Genomic DNA, 27,316 nt, shown 5'->3' with positions numbered 1-27,316 from the left:
AGTGGAGGTAAGCAGAATGGCGTGGCAAAAATAAATGAAACTAAGTGAGGGGGGGGGGAGCAGTGGATGTGCGAAAGGAAAGTGAGCGCATCGGTGGCACCTTTAATGAGGCTGTGAGGATGATTAATGAGCGCTTGATGGTGCAAGAGGCAAAGGGCGCCTCCTAGAAGAAATGACGTGCGATGGAGGTGATGACAATGGGAGGTCAATAACAACACAAAGCTTCTTCAGATGTGACAGAAGTGAGCGGACTTAACCTCAAAGATCAAAACCGCCGATTCAATAAACGAGGACTAAGTAGGCTACAATCGTGATCAGTGGTAATTAGTTTGAATAACTCACCGTGTGCGACTCCAGGCCAGAGTTACGATATTTTTTTCACTACTTCAAACACTTCTAAGGTGTCTCGATAATAATTGTTCTTCGTTAATGTGAGAGGCTGCGTCAAATTTTTTTGCTATGCGAAGAGTTCATTGGTGAGAATTTTTGGCAGTTCGTTTTGGTGAGTGTGAGTGATTTTTTCGTTTTGTATACGTTTTTTGTTGTGTGTGATAAGTAAATGTTATTTTTAGTCAAAAGGACACCTCATTATGAGGCTAATGTTGCTCTAAAAGCAGAGACTAACCAGTAGTCATTTAAGTGAAAACAATGTTAATCCACACTGAGTCGTGTTTTTCCATCCTAATCGAGAACAATGAAATGAGGCGGAAGGTATACGGCAGATCTCTCTTGCCGCAAGTACATGCTATGTTTGTTTTTACTGATTTAGCTGAAGTCATTTTTTCAGTCAGGCCTCGTTTGTGTGCATTATTGTTGATGTAACAACAGGACAAAGGTGACGCTTTTACACTCGCCTGAATCTCAATGAGACGCGCAGTCCGCGGAAATGACATTTTCTCTTTAATACAACTCAGTGTTAAGAATAATAAGGTTACACTTGAATCAGGAAATGATTCTTAATCCTTCCACTAAATCAGACTTATGCCTTTGCATTGCTTTTTTCACTTGTCTCAAAAGTACCTAGAAGAAACTTTTTTTTTGTTTATCCCTGACATATTGTTCAAGAGTTTTAATCAAAAACTGAACCCATAATATTTCAGAGAAAATTGTAAAAAAGTATATTTATCACCACATTTTTGCAGAAAACCTAGCATTCTATTTACCATAGCGATGACTCAGCCAAATGCTTGGCTCAACACACCCCATGTCTACTTCAGCTGTGCTTGAATGGATTTTTCTATTCTATTTTTTTCCTGTGCTGTCAGTCGATCAGGAAGCACATCCTGTCCATTATCGCCGCTAATGATAGTGTCAGGCTACATTCGCGGCGCTGTGCTCCGTACAAAAAATGTCCCATCAGGAGAGACTGATTATGATATTCGACACCATAAATTGCAGGCTCTTAAAAACATCGGGGCGTCGGCGTTGTTCAAAAAATTGACGTGCAAAAAATTGCGGAGTAAAAAACTACAATGATAATCATCAACTTTTTGTGTTCTATGACTTTTTTGTATACTTTATCATTTCATACTTCTACCTGGAAACTGTTTAAAAAATAAGCAAAATATGTCCCCCTTTAAAGTAAGAAATACAGCATTCACAATTGTTGCTCTCAAGGAATGACTGAGATTAATTAAGTATTGAGCAAGGACATCGTGTGATCACATTTTCCATGGATGGCTTACGCAACGACAAAACGCTTGCTCTCAAGTCAGTTGTTTGTGACGGACAGGTTTCAAAAGGCGGACCGCAACCGGCGCAGCAGTGAGGCACAACCTCCGCCTCTCATTGACCATTATCTTGTCAAAAGGTCATTGCGGTATGACTCATCCACCTGCTGGGTGTGTGATGGGAATAAATTGAGGCGGAGTAGAGGCACAAAGCATCGGAGGGGAAAATGGCAGTGGCAAGGCAATGGATGAGTGAGCGTGAGGAGCAGATGTGGAATGTTGGACGCTTGCCTGCGCTTATACGGCTTTGACACATAGACAACATTTTCGCCTAAGCACAAGCACATAATGATAGCGGTTCATTACGCCAGATGCCAGCTACAGTGATTAGTTTGATATCGATGACATACGCACTTGAAATTGCACGTACCATCTGAAAACGGTACAAACTGTGTTAAAAGTGAAAAACAACTAACCTGTACTTAATAAATGTCACTATGGATAGCTACATCACGTATATACATACGTTTCATTAATTTAGTGATCATAAAGCTCAGAAAAAAAAACCCACAAATGTTGACAACAATATAATTTGATGGTGCTAAAGTGGACATGGATTTGCACCCGTTTTCCTAAACAAATGCCTCTCTTGGGCCGCTGTGCACACAATGAGTCTGCGGTTGATTTGAAATATGCTAATGAGGAGAAGGCTTCAAAGACAATGCAAAGATGGTGGCAAGAAGATGATGAATTAATGGCCTCCGAGGCATGGCGTGAAATGCTAAGAAGCTTCGGTGAGGGTCGGAGGAGGCAGATGCTTTTGCCAAATGGATACCTCACTTGAGGCATCCTTGCTGAGATTTATTGTTAAATCCTCAAATAGTAAATACATAGAAGAGGATTTATCCTCACCTCAAGTCATTAATTGTTGGAATAGTAAATCTCCCCAGAGGGTGATTTTACACTCACCTAAAGTCACTCTCACTTTCATTTTATTTGGCATAATAACGCAAAATCAAACGTAAGTGTAGTAAACATTTCATTTATTATTTCTCACATAATTCTGCATGAGCAAAGTAATCCGTCACAAGGTGCTTATTGCCACGGGGTTATTCTCAGCGGCAAAAGATGAGAAATGCAATCGAGAGGCAAAGTCTGAAGTCATTTGGATTTTAGTCTGTTATACACAACGGCAGGACAGTGTCAATTTGAAACGCTACATATTTTGCAGAGGTCATTTTGACACTTTCAAAGTCCATCAGTGAATGTAACTAGTTGAAAAATAGTATTCAGATATTTCTGAGACACTTCTATCAATGTCTCCCGTATACAGCCAGAATGCATTACCCCTTGAGCAAAAATGCTAACTAAAAGAAAAATGGCACACCAAGACATTTTTGTCACACTATCTGCTTATATTTGCACAACCTTACATTTACCTCCCCTATGGCAATGAAGTATTTACACACTGCAAATTGTTTGTTTGCGCTCTTTCTGCTGTGCTCATTCATGGGTCATTTTTCAATAAATATGGCAATAAGCACATTTTCTTCCATTAAAAAAACCTGATGCCCTCTAAAATAGCGTCAAAATTATCCAATGATTGTCCAGCGATTTCAGGATATCTCAAGTATTTCTTTTAACACAGCATACGCCACCATCATTGTGTGAATGAAGTAATATAGTAAAAGCACTTTGGAAGGCGCTTTAAAAAACGAAATCCATTTCGGGGAGCCTGAGGCAAAAAAAAAGTCTCTATTGTCCCTTTATGGTACTATACAATTCCTCATAAAATCCAGGATGAGAGTTCTGCAGAGTGAGGTCTTCACTCGAAAAATAAATATAAAAAAAAAAAAGTATACCTGTACCGTACGTTCTGTCAAAATATCAAGAATTACTGAAATCTATTTTTGGGGCAACGCCCAACATGGAAAGAATTTTGCACAAAAGTTATGCATCTAAATGCTTCAAATTGCTCATTTTCTGGTTTACGTCTTATATTATCCACTTACTGAACGGTTAACTAAGACCGACTCACCTCCGAGTATCGGGGTTTGCATTTAGTATCATCTGTCAATCAACCACAGTCTGCAAGAGTCCACTGCGCCTAGTTTTCATTTTTGACGCACGTCTAAATGTGCATACAATGGCGGCCGTTATATAAGAGCATCGATCCGGTTCGGTTTGAGTGAGACTGTACAGGGGGAAGGTAAGGAGTCTTATAGCTTCTATTACTAGTATTGATCAGGGGTGGCTTTCCACTCTGATTCCATCGGTCATTTTTGGCATTGCCACCTCTGAAGGTGAGCCTCCCCTCGGCACATGAGCGATGTCGGCTGTCAACTGTTGGCGAGAGAGGAGATACAAGCGTACGTACAAGAAAGGGGGGGGTGCATATTCTAAACAACCACAGAAGTAAGACAAAAGTCTACTAGCCTCATGCTAGCACATAACGGGAACCAAGGAGCAGCACAAATTCCATTGACTCGAAGCAGACCTGTTACATTTCCTCCATTTATGTATTTTTTTAATTAAGGAGCCTTCGCTCACTCAATTTTTTTTTTTTAATCCCAAATATCGATTACTTACTCCAATCGTGACAGGTAATTTTATCCCCTAATACCTCTTTATACATTGACTTTATGAATAACGTAGCAGACGGCCTCGGCCATAAAATCACAACTGTTGTTGTCATTCTCTGTTGACTGCCTCTGGTAATGAAAGCCGTGTTGGATTTGTTACTCTTGGGAGTCACAAATTGATAACCAGCCAAAGTCAGCACCGACGCTTAATATCTGTCTGAGCTCCTGAAATAATGTGAATATCTATATAGCGATTATGGTTCAGAGATGCCAATGCTTCATCGTGTCACCTTATCAATTAAAGTCACATTCCCCCACCCCGCTCGGCTATAAGAGGTACATTTCAGAGCAGTCAATCACAGCTAATTAATCTCAAAAGCACTTAGCCGGTGTGCCTATATTAGTCTTGATAACATTATTGCATTTCATTATTGAAGAAATTGAAACATCTGTAGCAGCGGTAGTGAATGTGAAGATTGCTTTTTTTTAGGAGGGAGGCAAGAGCACATTCACCCACAAATTGTTTTGGGGAAATATGTATGAAAACAGTATATAAACCTTATAATCACATCAACTTTTGAACTTGAACATTAAATCAGCAATTTGTAGGGCATTTGGATGAAATATAAATCTCACTCACTGAACCAAGTGTGGCTCGTGTAGAGATTAATGTAGAGAATAAAAAAAGGACCAATTATAAGTATGAAACAAAAGCAGAGGCAACCATCCGGCTTTGAATGCCATTCATAAATATTACAAATAATTGAGTTTTGAGTTTGCTTACAATTGGAGCGCCTTTGGCATAACAGTGAAGATTGATTTTTTAATAAACAGAGCATGTTTTAGATCTTACCCCCCAATTTTCACTGAATTATGAAAACATCCACAGTCTCCATCTACAGAAGCCAACAGGAATGTAACTAAATGGAATTGGGCAAATGAGCCGCGCTGATGTACGGAGAGACTTTTCCTACAATATACTTTGATGGTTTTGGACCATACAATGTCACAAAATGTGTCTCTGTCCAACTGGAGATGTGTAAGTTAAAAGCTTCATGACAGTCCGAGCACAAATACAAATGATTTCCATTTGTCGTAAACGACACTATCTGCTCATGAGTCCAAAAAGAAGCTGCACTGTCCTCGCGTGTGTTTTATGTCACCGTGATTCAGATGAATTGTGCGCGAGACGGACGAGGGTTGCTTTAAACGAGGCCATTTGTATCCGGGTCGGGGATGTGATATATGTCCCAAACAACGTCCGGTCAATTAGTAGTATGTCACGTACAGTTGAGGCACGCGCTAAAGACAAACTCGAGTGCGATCTGACGTCTCTGAAAAGAGGCATTTTCTCGTTGGGACTTGATTTCAATTGGAGTTGGTAACGATTTGATTTGATTTGATTTGGGCCTCTGGCTGTGCACGAGAGCCACCCTATATGAAAGGAGGCATCTGCCTGAGCCGAAAAACACTCAAGCATCCGTCTGGAGCATCTGCTGTGCTGACAGGTGGAATAAATCACCCGCTCCACTGCAGTCTTGCAGCACACAGAACCCAACGCTTGTGTGGACTGCAGCAGCTTACGGCCGCTGGGCATTGTGCCCTGCAGAATACTAGCGAGGTACCTCGGAGAGGCATTGTTTATAAAAGCGCTATTAGTCTTGCTGAAGAAGCACCCCATCAAACTTTGGGAGCTTTCCATATTTTTTCCCCCCGCCTCTGGTGACGATACTAGAATGAAGCAACAATTTATTTCAGTTTCTTCAAATCATCAAATTTCAAATTCATTCTCACGGGGACAGCACACTGGCCCTTGATGTTGTCGGCACAGTGGATTCATATTCCAGCAACCATTGCAGTGAGAACATATTAAAAATATTACCTTAAGCAGGCAGGAGAGTGATGTGCATCCGCCCGTCCAATTTACATCCACTTTCCAAAATTGAATTGCTGCACTGCAGTATACCATGCATTACACCATACGAGTATTGTGCTCTAGTCAGAGTCCATCTCACAGTCGGGTCACTTGGGTTTATTTCCAAAGGGTCACTTGGGATTTATACAGTCTGGCCATTTACTGTGTGCTTACTTCTTGCAGGCTGGGAGGCCTGGCCATGCCTCTAAATCGAGGCACACCCGGGGGAGTATCAGCATGACAGATGACAGCCTGCGAGCTTGCTGTAAGTGCATCCGACAGCAGCGGGGGGATGGATGGATAGAACATCACAGTCCTTCGCTCCCTGCATGTCATAGCTAGTTTAACCCAGTGATTCGCACCGCATGGAGCCTTCAGTCTAAACATTGATACTTGGGAGACCTCTGACCCCTTTTAACATGTCAATTAGATGTCAATAAATGTCTCAGTGGTGTCAGAATATTTCGATCAATCGGATGGTTCACGGACGTCAGCAAAAATGAGAAATGACTGACATAGTGAGTCCTGCCTGGATGAAGCCTGGTTAATAACACAAAAGGTAGCAGTGAATTGACAAGCCAGTTTCGGGCTGTTCCGCTATGAGACATTCACAAGGGAATAGTTCTCGAAAGAACTCTGCCTGCCCCTCGTCTAATGAGATCCAAAATATAAGATAGAGTAGGGGATCGCCTATTGAAGTTCCTACGGTGGCGGGAAATAAAGTCAAACTATTATATTCTAATATTTAAGTAGATTTGCATTAGGTGTCAGTCAGAATCCGTTTAAGTCGGGTTATTCCATTTTTCAACCGCCATGGAGAGCGACAAGGTAGATAAAGGTACTGTAAATGATTTGGATTAGGATTGTCAAGGTATCACTCTACGGTCATCATAAGTTGGGTCTCACAATGTGGTATTATGAACACTCAATTATGTGGCTCCATCTTTCACGTTGGGGGGTTGGGGGACTTTCTGAGAGCTGTTGAGTTTGTCGTAAATTGGGGTGATGGGAAAAAAATGAGTGGCGGTCGATCCAATCTCTACTGGGTACCACACGCTGTGGAATTGGGACAAAGGAGAATACGACAAGTTGACTCCATAGGCGCAGAATTGGACAGCTCCAAGCAATTTCCTGCAGCTGGCTCGGCTCGCCTGGACGGTCGCAAAATAGACCAGACGATGTCTATCTGTCTTTTCAAGTGTTTGGCTTCATATACACTCAAGTGTTAAGTGCAGCTCGACTTGACTCGGGATATTAAATATGGATCTTCATAATAACGTACACTTGGCAACGAGAGATGGCTGTCTTGATAACATACTCTGAGTGCACAGTCTATTAGGTACACCGACACATTCCAATCTGATCTAATCTGATGTAATGATTTATCTTGTCATGTTTTGGATCACAACGCACTTGTTTTTGAACAAGGGTGTGTAGGCTTTCAATATCCACTGTATGTTAAATGTGTCAATTGAGTCACCAGCATTCATCTGAATACAAAACCGAAAATGTCAACGCTATTCGCAAATTATATGAACAAAAGACATCATGTTCAAAAGGAATTCAATGTTATGCGTTATCGCCAAGTGACGCATCAGAATATTTGTCGTGATTGCACCCCCTCCCTCCTTTGATACATTATGGTGTCAGTAATTGTTCCACTTCAGAGAGGCCGTCATTTAATTAATTGTCTCCACAGGAAAACAACATTGATGATTAATAAATAATTTGCAAGTTAAAAAAGATTTCATTGTACAAAATCAACGGCTGGTATACTATCAAAGCAACACATTGAATTATTTCGAGGTGTTTATTTGATCTCTAATGGTTTGTATCCTGAATTGTCTGCTCTGTACAATCTCTCTTTACAAGAAATAAACTAGAACGACCACTCTTGGAGTGCCACAGTGTTTATTAGAATAATATAGAAAACATACAACTGTGTCTGGAGAAAATGCAGGGTCGGACACAAAACCCAGCGACTGATTGCGAGACTTCCATTGCATCACAACACATTGCCTCAAACTGTTGTTTGTCACCAGTCTCCCACTTTCAGCCTGTTCACTTTCATCATTTTTAATATCCTCCAACTGATGAGGGAGACAACCTCACTAATGCCCAGTCAGATTAGTCATAAATCACCTGCCAATCACACTCCAAGCCAACAAGCAGTCGGAGAGAGCAGAGGCTAGCCAGGCTCCGGGGTTTAATCTTTTATTTGGAATAGTTGTTTGACAGTTAATTAACTGCTCGAGATCATACAGGCCTCTTTGAATTTCCCAAATAGGTTTGTCTGGGCGAAAGGTTTGCATCACATTTATTTAACTAGTCATAAGTTCACACAGCCCAACAAGACTAGGATGCTAAAATAAAATGACAAAAGATAACTAAGTGATCGGATGACAGCACAAGGAAATGACTGAACTGAGGGTAGACTAATAACATTTCACAAAAGGCTATCGTTTCCCTGTAACGGTAAAAAGCCATCCAAAAACAATTCGCTGAATACGGTCTATGCTCCCTAACCTGGTCATTACACGTGTATCACTGCCAGCAAACATCTCAGCCTGATGATGTGTTGACGCAAGGTCTCGGTCCAGATTGTTTCCATTTGTGCTGCCCTAATACAAACGCTATCACTGGCATCCCTCAAGGGTATCGGGAGCATCCCACTCTATCTTTAGAGCATCTCTTATCTCTCGCAGAGGAAACTAACGGCACCGCAACTCCTCACCCGATCTCCTTGTATTTTATCTTACTGAAAAAGAAGGGTTACGCCAGGTTCTCCTCTTGCACCGGCTCCACGGATAATTAATCGCGATTGGAGTAAGTTTGTATTTATATTGCGTCATTGCGTGTTAAGAGTCTCAATGCAAAGTGCAAAAAAGCTAATCTGGAAGTGGTTAGAGGTTAAATGCGAAGCACACTTAAAAGTGCTTGAAGGTAAGATGAATCAAAAGCAGCCATTTTATGTTCTGGTGGGAATCTGCATGTCGATTGCAGGGCTTGCAATCGGGTTCCCAAATTTCAAACGTTTTAACGGGTCAAATTTCAGGATGAACCTAAAATGCACTCAGTCTAACCTTTCAGGTTGAACTTAGTTTGACCCATAAACCCTCAAACATCGAAATGTACCAGTAGTTCTTGCAAAACTTTGCAGTACTTAAACAATGGGCAGAATGGCAAGATTCACAATAGGGGTTGGAATCGGGAGCCGTGTCACAGTTATACAAAGGATGTCTTTCAAATTGTTGTGAGTAGTGTACTATATGATGTCCTAGCGCACCTCGTTTTGATTCTGCACACACACAGCAGAAATATGAGGTTTTACTCCCAGTGCAGCAAAGGTAAACACACTGACTTTCTGTGATCCTTATTGTACAGAGGTCGTAAGAGAGACACCACTGAATGGAGTAACACAATGTACTGGATGTACGCGTGTGCTTGTTCAAGCTGTTGCCAACAGTGTTGTATGTCTCCTCCTGAAGTACTACTGTTATTCTTTCCTGCCTTTTTGAACTCTCTCGGCTTATTTCATCCAGCAAGCCTCTCACGTTTTAGTCAAGTCAACACCAGTATAAAACTGTGTCTCATCTTCAAATATTGAGATTTAAACTAGATACTGGTTTTAAGAATTTGATGCAGTGTATATTCGGCTATTACATTTTTCCACATTTTTCCTTTGACACGGGCCATGTCGGTGCGAAACGTGCCGGAGTCATTCATGCAGCCATGTCGAATCCATTATTGCGCTCATGCTAAGGTGTTGTTAGAGGATGGCTCTGTCGTGTTGGATCAGATGGTGAGAATGAATCAGAGCGTGAATCAGACCTGCTCTTTTGAGCTCCAGACTCCAAATGACGCGAGTGTCTTTGGATTACAAATTATTCATCGGACCATTTTAATTTATGCTTGAATTATTCACATTATGTGTTTGTATGTTAATCATTCTTAATGGGTTGGTTGGTCCAGTTCAGTCGCTCAGGCCCTAACGTCATGTCAAGGATTGTTAGGCCTTGATGAAGTTCTACGCGCCCAAATGTGCAATTGTAACATTCACGATTCATTTTTCCATTTGCATACTGTCAGTCATTCATAAATTCAGTCTGATGACTCTCGTCTGATATAGGCTCCCACATTGTCTACAAATCTCTTGATCGGATAGATTTACGTACAAAATGGCATATTTAGCTTTGGAAGTCAATTGCAGGGTGCTAGAATTGTCCCAGTTAACAAACGATTCAGTAATAGTTAAGCGTCATTATGAACATGCTAAAAAAAAAGAGACATTTCACAAGACATGCTGTCGACTTGCTGTACATGCTGGAACGAGCTCAAGTGTGAAGACCAACATGCCGCCGCAATCCAAAAACGTGCGAGTGCGACCATGTGTTTTACTCGATGCCAAACAATCTATCACACTCGGTGGTCTCCCGCTTTGAAAAGTGTGACAGTTCCATTGAATTGCGCTGTAATTGGATTCTATTTGCCCGTCCAAAAAAACTGGTTGCCACTTAGATCGTGAAAAAAAGTCTCCTCTCATTGGCTCATTTGGATTGTCAGTCACTGCAATGGCAAAGCTTGACTGTTTGATGAACGGGTTCGGGCTTTTCGGACTAGAAGGAAAAAAAACCCTCGAATGATTCTCAAGAGAACACGGAGCTTCAACAAAATCTATTGACCAACATTATTCTAACAATATGCTTTTAAATAAACACCCACGGTGTCCACTGTTTCAATTAAAGATCTGGTTGAACAATCTCCTGAAGGGGATGATGTTTGACTTTTAAGTGTTCACTGTAGGGTCCATACCCCCAAAAATTGCACTAAAGTCTGAAACACAGCCCACAGGCAGAAATAAACAATTTATTTCGTTTTAATATCCAACTGGGAGAAGACCGTATCGCCCGTGCAGCAAACCGCCATCGCTCGTTTTGCTTTTATGCGCTAGCGCATCCGATGAGACAATGCGATCGAACATCTGTGCGGTTATGACTTTTCTCGCCACGAAGCCGTTGGGATGTCGTTGTGAGCGCATGAATTTGTAATGGCGGGCGTCTAAGGTCGACACAATGGTAGATACGATTGCATCTTTCTTTTAGCTCAGCTCTCGGTGGATTCCTTTTAGAGCATCTGTCTCACATTTTGGCCTGTCTTCAGCGGCTATCCCAAGTTGCTGAGTCGGCCCCACGTTAACCGTGTAGCATCTAGTATAAAACCAGACATGACCTGCTTATTCAGGCCAGCCCAAGTTGGGCCAGTTGAGAACATCTGCCACCGTAGTAAAAGAATGGGTCAAGGTTAAGAAAGCCCAGAACAAAAACCTATGCGTTTGTAGTGTGTACGACAGGGAGGTCAGATAAAATAAGAATGTAGCTTCCCTGAAATCATTGATTGTTTTTGTTTATAAGGAATAATTTGTAAAGCAAATAAAATGAATAAATGAACATCAATTTTCTAGAGTGCTGCTTTCGTGCTTGGTCATGTGGAAAGAATAAGGTAATCATTATAAACACAAGGTCAATAATTGTGTGTGTGCTTGTAGCACCATTTAGAGGTGTTCATAAACAATGTGGCGAGTGAGTTTAAATACGTCAATAGTAAATGTGTCCTTCCAGAACTTTAATGACCCAGACGCATTTGATCGCATCAGTGGGCAGGAAAAGGAATGATACTACAGATATATTGTAATCGAAGCTAAAATTGTTTATAATTGTTGACTGCGGAGATGATGTCAAGCCAGTTCCGACTGAATTTGTTGACACGTGAGGAACGATTAAGGAATGCTTACTAACTAAGGCCAAGCCCTATTCATTTCTGATTCCTGATCATGATTGACTGCAAGCAGTTGTCTTTGCCGGGATAAAAAATGATTCATTTGCCAGTAAGCACTGGATCGACCCACCAGTAGAAAATCAGGAAGGAAAATCCAACAAGTTCAGAGAAGATTTCAGCGGACCATTACACTCAATTCTATCGAGAACAGGCCGGGCCATGACAAAGTATTCCCTTGAGTCTGTCCGGTGAAGCTTCCCCCCTTTTGGAGTGCGTGTGTTGCTTCAGGCCTATTTGGTAAAATGTTATGATGGGGATGTCTGAAGCCCAGTCTGAGGATAGAGAGAGGCGCGATTATTAAGTCAGCACACCTCCACTTTAGAACAATGAAACACAAGCCAGTAACAAAAGGCTTCCTCAAGGTTGGGCTGGTTGAACATCTAATACCCCCTTCAGCAAAACAAGAGAATAGCCTTTAATTAAAGGACTATGCTTTAGTTATATTGATTAACCCTGTGCAATAACAAGGCAGAGGTAATCCAGTGTTGCTCGCGCATTATCAGGAATTCAATCATTATGAAATACAATATCGGCCTGTCTGACCCGTCTCTAGGATGCGATTATTTGATCAAATGTGAAAACCAATGTCTCGGGCCCGCCGCCCACCGAGCGATATTGCCGAATGTAACAGAAGTGAACGATTGATGCTTGCACACAACCAATGCAATGGAATAGCCATTCATTGACTACACACGTATAGTTTGTTGACAGAGACTCCCCATGTTTCGCTTTTTAGCCACAGGTCTATTTGAAATGATTAAAAGTGCCACTGTCAAACATCATATAGCATTACAGTATTGGTCTTGTCTCCTGTGATACAACGTGTTGATTATATAGGCAACATTGCGCCGCTGTTCATCTACAATTCAAATTTCAAAGGCAGCAGAACTAGACTGTCGCCTTCTCATGACAAGTCACTGACATGACAGCTCAGTCACGTTCTGCCGCTTCTACGTGTATGGCGGGCAAATACTTCAAGGAATTTCTTGTTATTTCAATCCATCCATTTGTTGTACCGCTCCTCCTCACCAAGCAGCCACTACATGAACGGGAGAGCAAACCAACGCACATTTGGCTTTTATTTATTTATTTTACCACGAAAGACCAGACTACGAGCGAATGAATTCCACAGTGACGTTCTCATAAAACAGCTTTTGCCGTTAAAATGAAATAGCCAGAAGGCAAACATATGCCCTTAAGTGAGGAAAAGCTCACCATAGTTTGACATGGAATGGAAAACTATGAATGCTCAAATGATTTGCAAGCCTTTAAACTGTACATGTAGGGAAGAAGTAATCAAACCATAAACCAAGACTGGCTGATGAGTTTTTTTCATTCCTAATTATTTTTTTCTTAGATCAGACAGCCTGTCAGACAAGTAATGCATAGTCACAGTAAATACAATTTATGATTAAACGATAAAATGCTTGTAATATGACTCGCTGGGTTTGCACTAGCGCTCTGACAAGAGATCTGGAATGAAATCTAGTTCTGTTTTTTGTTTTTCTCAACCAGATTTAAATATAAATCCTGCGTGATTTTTACCACCGAGGCAAAATTCACATGCAACATGAAGAAACAAGTACATACAGCTTACAAAATCATCAGATTCCTCCTTTTTGCCATGACATAAGGACTGTGACGGAAATTATTATCCTGCAAACTGCCGCTCGGATGATCTATAGTATATGCGCAAATAATCTATAGCGCATTTGCTCGGGGAACCCAATTCAACTCCACTCCCATGATGCCCCGAGTCATAACACCGGACTCATCTTTCATGGTTTTCCAATCCAGTGTGTCTCCCAGGAGATCCAGCATCCTGCCCTTTAGCCCAGATGACATTAAAGCGGATTTTGGCCAAGTTCAGTCTGGCAGTCTCTATTTGAGAGTTTTTCCCCTTCGCTGTTCAAATTGCTTTTAAAAGTGACCTGTATCAAATTTGTTGCTATTTTGAGGCATTGGGGGTAAACTGAACAAATTGTAGCTCTGCATGTTTAAATGACATAAAACCAACCGGAAATGACTATTCCATTCAGTCCACAAGAACCCAATTACAGTATGGCTGCTTCGAAATACCTCAATGTGTCCCTAAACCACGATTGTCCTGGGCCTTCCGGTGGGAAACTCATCAAAGATCTCGCCAGACCTACTCACTACTAGTTGTCCGTCATACATTCAAAGAACATTACAGCAAAGCCTTAGATCACGGCAATTTTATGACCAATATCTATGAAGTGAAGTCAGCCATTCTGACGCCCGTCGATCATTTCTCAAAATGACTCATTTTCTCTCTTAAATCGAAATTGCCCCGCTTAGAAAATTGACGATAATAATCGGTTTCATCCGAGACATTTTTGTGGAAAGAGGTCCACAATTTATGTCTCGCTTCTGGAAAGTTCTTTTTCCAAGTGGCCATCTCAGGTGAATTAAAATTGCAGTTGGATGAAAATGCTGTATCAGCAAAAGCAGGTACACTCAGTGAATCCTTAATTTAGGAGTTTAATTCTCCTGTGGCCATGCTCACGACTTGTATGTCAAATTATATTCCCATTAAAATGAGCAATGCCAAAAAAAAATATTTGTATTTTAAGAATAAATGAAAAATAGCACTCTACAGCAGTGGTCCCCAACGCCCGGACCGGTACCAGTCCGTGGATCATTTGGTACCGGGCCACACAAGAAAGAAGAAAGCGGAATGATGATTCTGTGCTTGAGAGACTGAAGTGTTTCTCTTTGGTTTGCACCAAATCTAAAATCAAAAACAAATGTCTGACTTTGCAGTGGCCCTATCAGTAGCCCGATGAGGCAGCGGAGTCGCTGTGTGTATTTTGCCGTGATTTGGTTCTCGTCGCTCGCCGGTGCGGAGACTGAGATCAGCACTGACAACACTTGAGTAATGGCGCCCTGCTTTGGACGGGAATCTCATGAAGCTTCCGATAGGGCCTTCTATCTCTGCGTAACTAGGATGGATATCTCCCCTAGTGGAATTTAGACGGTTTATTTAGGCTCAAAAGAAAACACGACGCTTCTACCCGAAGGCTGCAAAAAGAGAATGTTATTCCTCCTCTCGACTACATTAATTTAGAACATTAAAATGCATTCGGGATCATTCAGTGTTTGATTTAGGGAAATATGAACAACAATTTATGTCACTTGTGCCAAAGTGATTTGGCGTCACGCATTTTACTAACCTCAAGCGCATGCTCTCATTAAGACACTCATTAGCTGCAGACCATTCCCAATTCGAACCCTTACGTCTGTAAAGTGGTCTTTCTCCAGTTAGCACGGAAATGCCAATAACTCGCAGTGTGCCGCGCATGATTTGTGCGTGTCCGCATATCCGACTGCAGAGTTTAAATGTCAGCCCTATTCCAATGTGTCCATCATTGACTCATTCTCGCAAGTGTACATACTTTGCAAAAGTGCTGAAATGTTTACCAGTTGTGGATGGTATTCAGTAAATGTCACATAAACAGTGAAGTTACGGAATGTGTTTCACAATGGGGGTGGGGGGGTGGACACTCATTATGTGCTTTTGCTTAGAAGTGAATTAACTGCAGCACTCTGCAGTCAACTCTGCTAACCTATCCACTCAGAGCTCTATTTTCTTTTTAATTAATCTCCAGCCCTTAATTACCCTTTATTTCATCCACGTCGCTGAAAAGTATTTTGTGAAATGTATTTTTAGTGAACGTTATTTGGGTGTTTGAAACGGATTAAATGGATTTATACTATTTCAATTGGGACATATTGCTTTAGTTTTTGTGCAATTTGCTTACAGTAGGACTTTCTGGAACGAATTAATCATGAAAGCTAAGGTCCCACTGCACAGTAATCTTGCCCTTGTATCCTTGTCACATTTACAGTTTGGTCTGTACTTTTCATTGTCGCATTCAAATTCCTCTTTCACCCTTTCTAACGTGATGTTTCAGCAGTCGCGAGGGAGCGTCACTGTCGTTGTCAGCATGTCGTGAGCAACGCGGCAAAATTAATCGTGCAAGACTCTGGCAAAGGCGTTAATTTATCATGTAAAGGTATAAATTACAGGGGAAAACGGAGGCACATTAATCTTCATAGGGCAAAAAAGCAAAATCGGCAGAAAATGAACACGCCAGACTACTTTGATTTGCTTACATGCGGAGAAAATGAATGATTGCAGTAAAGCTATGAACTTTTGAGATTTCTGCTTGAAGGAATGTTTAACTCTTAGTTACAAGGAAATATGTATATACATATATCCAATTACATTTGTACAAAACAGGTATGACTATGATTTAGAATTTTGCTAGTTTGTCACAATGAAGTACAGTGGCTCTGGCTTGTAAAAAAAAGCAAATGGGAAAAAAAGGCTTTTGCACTGAGGGAAAATTCAATCTTTGCAATCACCTGCCTCACTCCCTAAAACTTTGGGTGATGAAAGCTATGACTCAATGTAGATAGTAAAATAAGCCTTCTGCAGCCAAACATCAAGATAAAAATTAAGTTATAAACTAAAACTATCGCTGCATTGCCAAAAAAAGAAAGTTTCTGTAGACCGATTCCGGAGAGCGGTAACACTGAGTTAATCCTGTATTTTTAAGGCATGCCAAGTGAAATAGTTATTGTTAGATAAGAAGGTTAAGAGTGAAAGAAATCAATACAATTCTTATCTTACTTTTGCAGGGGGGAGTACCAAAAGCTGCATTTTGGTGGAAATGACCAACGGTAATTAAATGCACAATGAATTGTGTCATGTCTCTTTTAACCCGTTTTTCTTTTCCTCAGCATGCCTAATTAACTTGATTTGTTGTTTTTTGGGTGTATTGATCCGTGGGTCATGAAAATGTTCACTGGAGGCGTTCATTCCCCAAAAGAGGTCAGTTACGACAAAAAGCGACAAAATGAGGACTTTATCATTTGTCTTTATATGTAAAACTAAATCGAGACAAAAGTCAATACAGGCAGCAAACATGGAGGGCCAAAATTAATTAAATGTCAATTAAATGTGCCCCAGTGAGGTTCAGTCTAGGCTAAGAACAGTTGATATGAAGGGACCGAATTTATATTGAATTTTTGTGGCAACCCTTTTAGATTGCACACACGTGTGGCCAAAATGAACTGCACATCTAAAAAGTAGCCCAGTTATCCACAAGCTAGCTCAAAACACCTGCTCCCGAGAGAACATACAATGAGTTTCTACAGCAACCCATTTAGGCAGCAAAAAAGATATAAAGTGTACAAAATCGGGATCAATTCAGGGAACGTAGGTCAGCAACCTCATTTGCCCGCAAGCAACTACCCAAGAGCCCTTGCAGTTAGCTACGATCAATGGCATCGCTTGCTGAAAGCACCCGCGGCATTATCAACCACAAACAGAGCCAAGTTCTTAGACCATTATCTCGGTCAGGGCAAGAGACGGATGGCCCGCATCGGGAATCAGCTGTTACCGGTGTAATGGATCTATGAAGGACACTTTGCTATTGATACACTGAAGAAAAAAGAAAAAATGATTTCAAAGATAATAAACAAATACAACTTAACTTGAATAGTCTTGCGACATTTTTGAGAAAACTTTTCAGTTTAACAAGTGACAAAGTATCGTAATGTTAGGTGGTTCTTCTGGTTAACCAGCGGAATATGAATGCATTGTGCCAATGTAGATTTATGACCATACCCTTGGCTGTCTGTATTTCACCGGAGTGAAACTGACAAAAGTGGACGGGGGTATCTCTGGCGAACGTGCCGCGCACTGTTCTTTATTGAATAATGCAGCAGAGCCTTTAGCTCAGCAGTCCTCCCTAATGTACCCGGCACTAATTCTCCAGGAACATCGCAAGCTGACTGCACAGCGTGGATGTCTGCTTGTCTCTGCCTGATATAAAGACATAGAAATCATTCATGTTCACTCAGCCGTTGAATTGACTTTTTTTTCTTTTTCGGGGATTTATCGACGTACAGTGAAAGACAAGGTTGCTTTAAGCTTGTTTGAATGTGGAACAGCCAGTCATTTTGCGCTTATTGAAGCGTGGATGTCTAAATCTTTTAATCTGCACAATTTGTGGTAGTTTTACTGAGTTTCGGATGACAGATAACACTTTTAATCATTTGCTCTCATTGGCCGTTCAGTCTTGAACTGCATTCTGTTCATTAAGGCTTGTTGTCTAATTTGCCATTGCCACTGTTACAAAAGATGAAAGTGATGGCCGCTTTGTTAGCTTTCTCTCTATTTCATGCTCAAAAAGAACTGGCAGCATAGATAACAGATGGGTAACATTCAAGACAATTACCTAAATGCAATATATTTCATGAAAAAAAGTCACATTACTTGATTGCAGAAGCATAAATAATACTGGAAACACCCACTATGACATGACCGTCACTTGTGGCAAGGACGAGACAGTGTGACCATTGCGTTTCTTCTTTGAAAATTTAATGGATGTAAAATTCTACCCACCCATGATATATATAATATATTTAAAAATATATTTATGTACATGTTTGAAATGCCATTATTGGCGGCAAAAGTTTTGAAACAATTGAGCTTGGTGTCATTTCTTGTATAACATTGAATACCATCCGTTCTATATGGCAAAGGCATTCAAAGGGCTTTGTTCTAGGCTATTTGCTCACAAATGGTAAAAATAACTATGGCAACTGGTCTTTGCTTAATGAATTCTGCAACAGAAAGATCAATTTGTTGGAACAACAACGTTTAAAAAAAAATAGAGGGTCCAAAGTGACTCCCGCAGGGATCACACTGTGTGAAAGAATAGCAAATAATGAATGGACTTTAGCGCTGATGCTAATGCTGATGGAAGCACAGACAAACACTAAGCCGTGTGTTGACAGCCTATCAAAAGTTTGCCGTCAAACACATACAAAAGGAGATATCGATCTGGGTTAGAACAGATAGAAACTACAAATACAAATGTTCTCCTTTTACCTAAGTATCGTACAGTGCGAGTACAATTGCCACCTCTGCTCATTTCACATTTCCATCCAAGCAAACTCTGTTTGAAAAAGGCTATTAAGAATTTATTTGTATTTGTGTGAAGTTAATACCCATTTGCAGACCACCATTGCAGAGTCAAAGCTGTAAAAGTAAAAGGTTGCTCCGTTTATCTTCAAGGTGGGCATATTCTGTCAGCCGCAGGTAAGTGGCCGCGGTCCAAAAACAGCCGACTGTAATGCCCTTTGGCTGCAGTTTGCCACTCGTGGTAATGGCCAAATTTTTTTACGCGCACTAAACCTCTTTACAGCTGTGCGCGGGCCAATTGCACAGATGCTAATGAACGAGCGTGCGAGGATTCTCGCTGGGCGCGTATGCTGCGGGTTCACATCCACAATCCACAGTACACGGTTCCAGCAGAGGAAGGGTGATCACGGAAACAAGGGAAAGCGAGCAGTGAATGTTAAACGCCGGCAACTAATGATATGCTGTGGCGATTACACAACAGCCACTAATTTAAGGTTGTCAAGCCCGTAGTTCAGATCAGGGGCAGACTTATTATTAGGCAAGCAGAGGTGATTGATTGCCCGAGACCTGGAGACTAATAGGGGGTCCGCAAATGGATTCACAAAGTTTTCTCCCATTTTATGATTAACATGCTATAAAACATCAATACAAAATCCCCCCCCTTTGCTTATCATGCTATGGACATTTCCTTTTGCTTCTTGCACATTGAACTTTTTGGGCATAATTTTAGGATGTAATTTGACAAGGGTGTGTTGACTTTCTATCTGCTGAAACCGCAGGGTCTTGATGGAATTTATTTATATCTATTTCATTCTGCGTGTTAAATTAAACCCCCTAGTGAGCCGCTTTATGCTCTAGGGGCCTTATATTTGACACACCTGCTCTAATTGGTAGACTCACAAGGGGAAGACTGAAAGATTTAGCTTATTTGCATACTTATCTGCCAATAAAAGGTAGGCCCTTCCACTTAAAGCCCGAAGAAATGACTAAATATTCCAGTATAATTGCATTTTGATGGCGTTATACGAAGAGTTTTTACATCGGCATGCCATCTTTTTATGAAGTCACCTGACATATGACAGCTATGGCAGCGTTTTGTGATCGTCTTTATCGCACGTTCACTTTGAATGCAATTCGCAATGCGGCATAATGTGACAAGAGTGGCTGTCATGCATTTTCATGTCTTATTTAACGCACACTTACTTGCTTATATATGGCCTTTATCAATTATTTAGCGGCACTCTTCAAATGCCCGCATGGTGATTAATCTCAAACATAGCCCCATTTGAAATAGTTGGTGCCAGGCTATTTGTCTTTCCAATAAATAGCAAGCCTCCATTTTTGGTTTTCTATATTTGTTATGTTTATGAAGCTGTTGAAATGTTGTCCATGCCTGCTCACATATTGAGTTTATTGTTTTATTTTAATCGTGGGACTGTTACTATCAAAATGGCTGTCGTCATGCTCATTATCTTATCCCTCCTCTAATTCTCTCTTTGTAATAAAACATGTTATTACTATCAGATTGTGTGCTCAGCCTGACCCTAATGAGGGCAAGTGCTAAAGAAGACAGATGGAGGGATACCGCAATTTACCAAAACAAATGACAATATGCACGGCAATAAGGATGCAATGAAGAGCAAATATAAAATGTGCAGCAGGATGCTACTTAACCAAAGTGTGTGGCGGTCAGCGCGTGGCATGGGAGAATACCAGAGACGAATGGGAGTAGATTATTTTGAAGAATTAATATTAATGAGTTAACAAATGGGCTTTTCAAAATGCCACGCGCCAAAGGGCAAAGAGGCAAAAGGGAACAGAGCCCGGAGAAAATGATGTTAAATGAAAAGGCAAAAGTGCAATTCGGGGCTTCTGGGGAGCATCATTTCCGACATTACAAGAAAAGGTGGCAGAATGGAATTGTAATTTTCTTTTTTTTTAATGATTGATGAGATGGAGAAATTGTATGATACTGAATTGTTGTTACGACTAGGAAAGCTATGGTCCGAAAGTGTGAAGTGCACAAGAGGGAAATATATTCTTAGAAATGAAAGTCTTGAAAAAAAAAAAAAGGATAATTTCTCCAAGACAACAGATGGTGTGGTAATTTAACACTTGAATATTGTCTGAAGCCAAGCTATCTGCACATAATTAAAAATAGTGGTGATACGATTGGATCGCTTTGTAGCGTTGGCACTCTACTTTATTTGATTCCCAAATTCGAGAAATCTCCGGAAAAAAATAATAATTCGACATTACGTCACAAATTGAACAGGTTGGGAGAACCTAAAGAGAAATTCAGCGAGTTTACACTTGCTCTTCTTCTCAGTGTGGCATCGAGCAAAGAGTAAATTAGAATGCTTGCAAATGGTTTTCTTTACTGATTCTATTTGTTATGCATGACAAAATCATCCCGAGGCATTGCTCTCAGCTGCTCGCTCAAAACACCCGCTGCTAAGACGTCTTAGGGAAGCCACGTTATTTTTTTGGGACCTAAAGTTCCTATTTCACAAGTCTTTTCCTTCCCAGCCTCTCTGCACCAAACTGCGAAGACCATAATAATCCTCCTCTAATATTGCTTTTGCCTCAGGTTTCATCCTAATTAGCTTAACGTGATCAAGCCAGTCTCCGTGGCGACCCATTTGGAAGATGATCATTTAGCATTTCTTAGAGGTGTGAGGTGAGGCTTACTTAACAGAATAAGGCTACGGCTAAATATTTGAATGAAGAACGTATTTTAAGAAGCTCATTTGCCTCTTGACATAAGGCCGCACACCCCAAGATGCATAAAACATCTTTTGCCAACCTCCCCACAGGCAGGAATCGGGTTTCAAAGAGAGAAAAATGAATCCGTGTTTACTTTCATACAAATACATATTGTTTCTTTGCAGTATAGCGTGGAATTAGATGCTTCACTGTGGGGAAACATGAATATCAACAAATATAAATGATTTATAGATATTCGATGGGCTAATTTCCTCCAGCTACCTTTTCCCATGTACAGCTGAACAGGTGAGGCGAAGTGGCAAAGTATTCGTGGCTTGGAAGCACGTACCAGCCTAATTTATCACCAATGTCATTCCGAAAGCCAAGTCAAATGCAAAATAGAGCCGCAAATGAGTCGGGGAGATAAGCCGACGCCAAGCTAATTTGCCTCGTAGTGCTCAGTTTAAGATGAAGTCATGGGTTTGAGGTTGAATTCCGAGTTGACTGAGTGCCAAGGACAGGTGCTACGGCTGTCAACAAGGTCAGCAAAAATATCTCTTGAACATAGTCTGAACTGCACACCCAAAATACACAGTTATCTTTATGAAGAGTAAATAGATAAGATTTGGGATTTATTGTCTGTCTGCTCCTGTGCTTTTAAAATGCCCAAAATGCTTCCTCATGCTGGTGTGAGGGAAGCAAATGTAGTAACTTTCCCACTCAAGCGAAAAGCACTTAACGTGAGATCAAACTGCACAACAACCTGTGCTGTAAAACCTTAGAGATGAATCCTCAATAATAAGGGTGAGCGGGTTCGAGTACTCCCAAAGCAGACTGAGTGCTGCCCATGGACCGCCTGACTAAATATAGAAATAAGTAGTTCATGGAGCCATAAAGAAAACTTGCACAAGATATTCAAATAGTTGGGCCTCTCAAATACATTGGTAAATAGCATCGAGAACCATCAACAGCACACTAAAATGGACACACCGAAGGTCATGTTCACACCGCAGGTCTCCATCCAGATTTTTTTTCTAGTCAAGGAAAGTTGGGTAATAGGCTAACGGGCTGATTTCTAGGGGATTAGACAAGCTATGCAACTAATTTCAAAGTGACAAAACTTAACTTGATATGTTCTGTCCAAAAATACTGTAGATATACGACAAGAGCACACTGATTACATCAGTAGTTTAATTTCCCGTGCGCTCCCATTAATGACCCCCTTAGGCCTCTTTCCTCTAAAGACAAGCGGCAGCCGAATAACATTCTTGACATGCCCCCTCTGGTATAAACACACCGCCCGTTTATTATTTAAAGACAAAAAAAAAAAAATCTTTTTGCACTGACTATGCTTATGTTAACAGTTTTCCGACACTTGGTAAAAAGAAGAAAAAAAGTCCCCTAGGCCTGCACATGCACTTTAGTTCTGTTGAAAATAACCCTGAAATTCATGACATAGTTTGTTTGCTTTATATATATTCCTGGGCAAGAAGTCAAGTAAAATATGAAATATGTAATTGAAATGTTTCACTTTAAGAAAAAATCTCAGGGAAAGAGATGACCTTTTGATTCTAGTCTTGTTTTGCCAGCTTGACCCAGATGCAAGTAAACTGTAGCAGCCACGCAGTCCACCGAAACATTTTTTGACATCACAAAAAGTGAAAGGATTTTTGCGCCTCACAATGAAATCAAACAAACCAACAAATGGCTTTCAAGACCTACCTTTTCGACTCCACGTTTTGTGTTTTGTGAGAGAATTGAAATTAAAATCAGCAGTCCACCGAAATACGTTTTGAATCATCACAAAAAATGAGAGGATTTTTGTGCCTCACAATGAAATCAAACAAACCAACAAATGGCTTTCAAGACCTACCTTTTCGACTCCACGTTTGGTGTTTTGTGAGAGAATTGAAATTAAAATCAGCAGTCCACCGAAATACGTTTTGAATCATCACAAAAAATGAGAGGATTTTTGTGCCTCACAATGAAATCAAACAAACCAACAAATGGCTTTCAAGACCTACCTTATCGACTCCACATTTTGTGTTTTGTGAGAGAATTGAAATTGAAATCAAGCACCAACATGATGCATCTAGCATGTACACAGTCATGAAGCCATATTACATAGGCTTCAACACAAACAGTATTTTTTAACTTAGTAACTCAAAAGCATGTTACTCACCATCATTAGGCACTTTTGTTTCAAGAAAAACTGTAGATTCTTGATTCAGTTTTATTTGTCTCTCTATCTGCACAAAACAGAAAAATAGATAACCACTATGAGTTTGTTTCCATAGAAACATCAAATTTTATGAAATAAATTCAATGTTTTCTAATTAGTAGTGCATTCTTCATTTTTTTAAAACAAATTCTTCTTTTTTTGTGGGTTTGAATTTTGTTGTAGATGTATATGTTGTGTGCTCAATTTAAAACCAAGACAAGGCAACCATATGATTGGCTGAAGTTTATATTCTTCAAGCAGCACACACCACTAAGCAATTTGGACCTAAATGGCAGCGGTTTTGCTTTGTTCACTCAATTAAAATTAAATGGGTCTACAGTATATCCAGGCACACTTTAAACCACCTGACTAAGATTGCTTAAATGGCGTATTGGTTTGGTGATAAGTGGACGGAACGGGGATCGTTTTGAAACACCGGCTTCCTCATTTGCACTCATGAATATGCATGCAAATGAGGTGGTAATAAATGAAGCACTAAATATGCCAAGGAAACAGTGCACACAAGTGCAAAGTTTAAGGGAACCAATAAAACAAGGAGGTATTAAGTCCCATAATTAGTGATTATTTTGATTATGAGGGCACTGTATTTCGTGGACATACTATAACTGTTTTCCTTGCTTTTATATTGTGCTGTGATTTTTTGTTTGCTTCCACACATTTGTCACCTCAACACCGGTTTTTACAATGATTCAAAACAACGACAAATAATGAAATTCAGAGTGTGATTGGATGTGTGACAAATAAAAAGCAAAAATAAGAGTACAAAGTGAGCAACTCGGAAGGTAGCTAGCCTGGTTAGCTATAATTGCTAAGCTTATTAATATGCCAGACAAGTGACTGGGATTTGCCTTGTTTTTAGCAAATGTAATGAAATTTAATGAGAAATCACGATTCCTGTGACGGTAGCCAGGTCTCTATTCACTAATGAAAAGAAGAAAAAAATATATACAATGACGCATCCAAGAACAATTACCTGGCCTGGTTACCTTGGGTTGCTGAAACCCCTAGCACCATGGACAATGACTAAGCCTTGCGTTCGCTCCATAAAGTTAGTAATTAGCATAATAAACAAAGTGTATTGCATAACATTATTTCAAGCTAGCTGGCTAAGTCTCTATTGACTATTACAACAACAAAAAAGTACAATGAAGCAACTAAGAACAGGTTAGCTAACCCTAACCACTAACCCGCGACGCATGATGATTCAACCAGTGGCCAGAATTCTTACAACGTGATTATTTCAGGAATGATTTGTACGATTTTCCTTCAGCACATTTTTCTTTTGCCTCAGTTGTCCTGTCAATCATAAGGAAAGGGTATAAACAACACTCCCACCGACCCACTTGAGTGTGACTACATCTCGGCGTCGGCGCCACATGCAGCGCTGAAACCTTGGCCTATTTCAATCACTTGCAGCTTACCTTCGCTGACATGGGTGACAAAACTCAGCGGGCTTACAGAAAGGGACAAAACACACCATAATAGATTCACTACACTCACCTCGAGGACAGCTGTGATAAATACCGGGTGGGCCCGAATGCAGCGTACGGCGGGATACAGCTCATTCCACACAGCCAAAGATGTATAACAGGAAATGACTCGCATTGTATATCTCACTGAATGGCTAATGACACGCTGCACACACTACGGCCTCAGTGGGAAGTAAAACTAATACAGGCTTGGGAAGGAGATTCAAAATCCTTGGCTACAAGCGTACAAACCTCTGAGTGGAGGTATTATAAAGGTCCGGGTATCTTCAAATACTTTTCCATGCTGGATAAACTGCATGTATCGAACCCTGCCCAAAATAATTGCCTCTCTTCTTATGAATTACTATTAGTTTTGTGACTTCCCTTATTATTGCAACACTAATATTAATTTCTAACTCCCCATTGAGATATATGGCTTATCCTATTGAGTTTTTGTGACTGTCACTAAACAAAACTGCAAGACTGAAGCAGGTTTAAAGTTTCCCTGTGATTAGGAATCCCCCAGCCATTTAGTCTTGGACCCTTTCTTTTTGCATACATCTATTTATTTGGGATGTATTTGTTTTGCACAGTACCTCTATTTCGGTAAAGCAAATGACATAACTAGAGTGTGTTGCCTATTCACCTGATGATTGCACCTAATGTATGGATCGAATCAATAACTGGATAAGCCATAAACCGCCATTCAATTGAAAAGAGACAAAGTGGAGATTATTTACTTGATGACAATGAGGATTAGCGTCATAAGCACCTTGTTTCAAAGGCTGTGACAAACAAGATCCCAACTTTGTAATCTTTCCACTCAGACACACCTTGATCTCGCCTTAATCTATCAGATAGATTATCAGTGCAATCACCAAAACTGCATCACTTTGTTTTTAAATTACCTATAACACCCCAAGACGTCAGTGATTCCATTTTCTCACCACCTGCGATGATCCACATTGTTTAATCAGACATCAACATGAAATTAGATGGAAAAAACTGAGCACTTTTAATGTTTAAATCACCTCAACACAATATAATTTTACGCCCCCCCTCCTCAACAGTGAGCATGCATCTGTGTACGTCCGTGCGCAAGCAACGCAGCGTGAAGTCGTCGTGAGTGCCTCTGTGACCCGCTATGTATCCCATGGTAACGCGCAAGAATGAAAAGCTTTCTTCCCGGCCTGCTCAGATCCTGACAACCAGGAAGCATCCAATCCATGTACATACAGCCCCTCCCCACCAGCCTCACTACAGGTTGTCACAAAAACCTGGCGTCACCATGGCACGGAGGAACAGGAACTAACCAGGGTGTCCTAGCAGGTACGTATTTAGCATTGTGTACCTAATGGCATTATAATTCAGTCTAGTATGGTTTCACGGGTCACACCGTCTATATTGAAAGTATGTTGAAAAAGCTGAGGTGTATTACAGATCCATAAAATCCATGAAAAACAAGACCGAATCAAATATGCCCAAGTTTAAGTGGTAGTTTTGAGGGGATCTTATATTCAAGGAGCCCTTCTCGAGTACATATTTTTTGGAAAAATGAACATGCCACTTGAAGCTCAAATCATTTTTAATTTAAAAGAATAAATCATGCTCCCAATGCACTTCAATGGTGCAGCGGTGAGAGAGAGTTGAGTAAGTGGATGAGGCACTACTAGACAGAGATAAGGCCTTCTTAATAAAAGCGGAGGGTTCAAACGTGGGTCAACACCAATGGCTGCTGCTTAAGCGAGAAAAAACTAGGGCGCATGTTGTTAATTGTCACAACCGGTCAGGCCATCCATGTCATGTTTGGTGTTTCCAAGTGCAAATATACCTGCTGTTGCCTGCTCCTGTTTGCTTGACTGCCTTATTTGTAGGTTAACTTCCAGATGTCAGCATTTCCCCCCAGAGTGGTTTTGACCTGTTTGTTGGATTTTCTTTT

General features: G+C 40.6%; 1 protein-coding gene across 4 annotated transcripts in view; it reads right to left on the bottom strand.

The window, feature by feature from the left end:
• The window catches only part of large1 (LARGE xylosyl- and glucuronyltransferase 1), a 112,249-nt gene that overhangs the window by 63,350 nt on the left and 21,583 nt on the right, over positions 1-27,316 (bottom strand). For all 4 annotated transcript variants that reach the window (XM_085902023.1, XM_085902024.1, XM_085902025.1 and 1 more), the window contains one exon: positions 23,849-23,915. In XM_085902023.1, coding sequence (XP_085758149.1) covers positions 23,849-23,854 — 6 coding nt within the window. In that variant the 5' untranslated portion in view covers positions 23,855-23,915. The remainder of the gene's footprint in view (positions 1-23,848; positions 23,916-27,316) is intronic.

This window comes from Syngnathus leptorhynchus, chromosome 21, assembly GCF_054491065.1.
Source record: "Syngnathus leptorhynchus isolate UIUO chromosome 21, UIUO_Slep, whole genome shotgun sequence".
NCBI classification, from domain to species: Eukaryota; Metazoa; Chordata; class Actinopteri; order Syngnathiformes; family Syngnathidae; genus Syngnathus; species Syngnathus leptorhynchus.
This window is presented reverse-complemented; position numbering and strand designations above follow the sequence as displayed.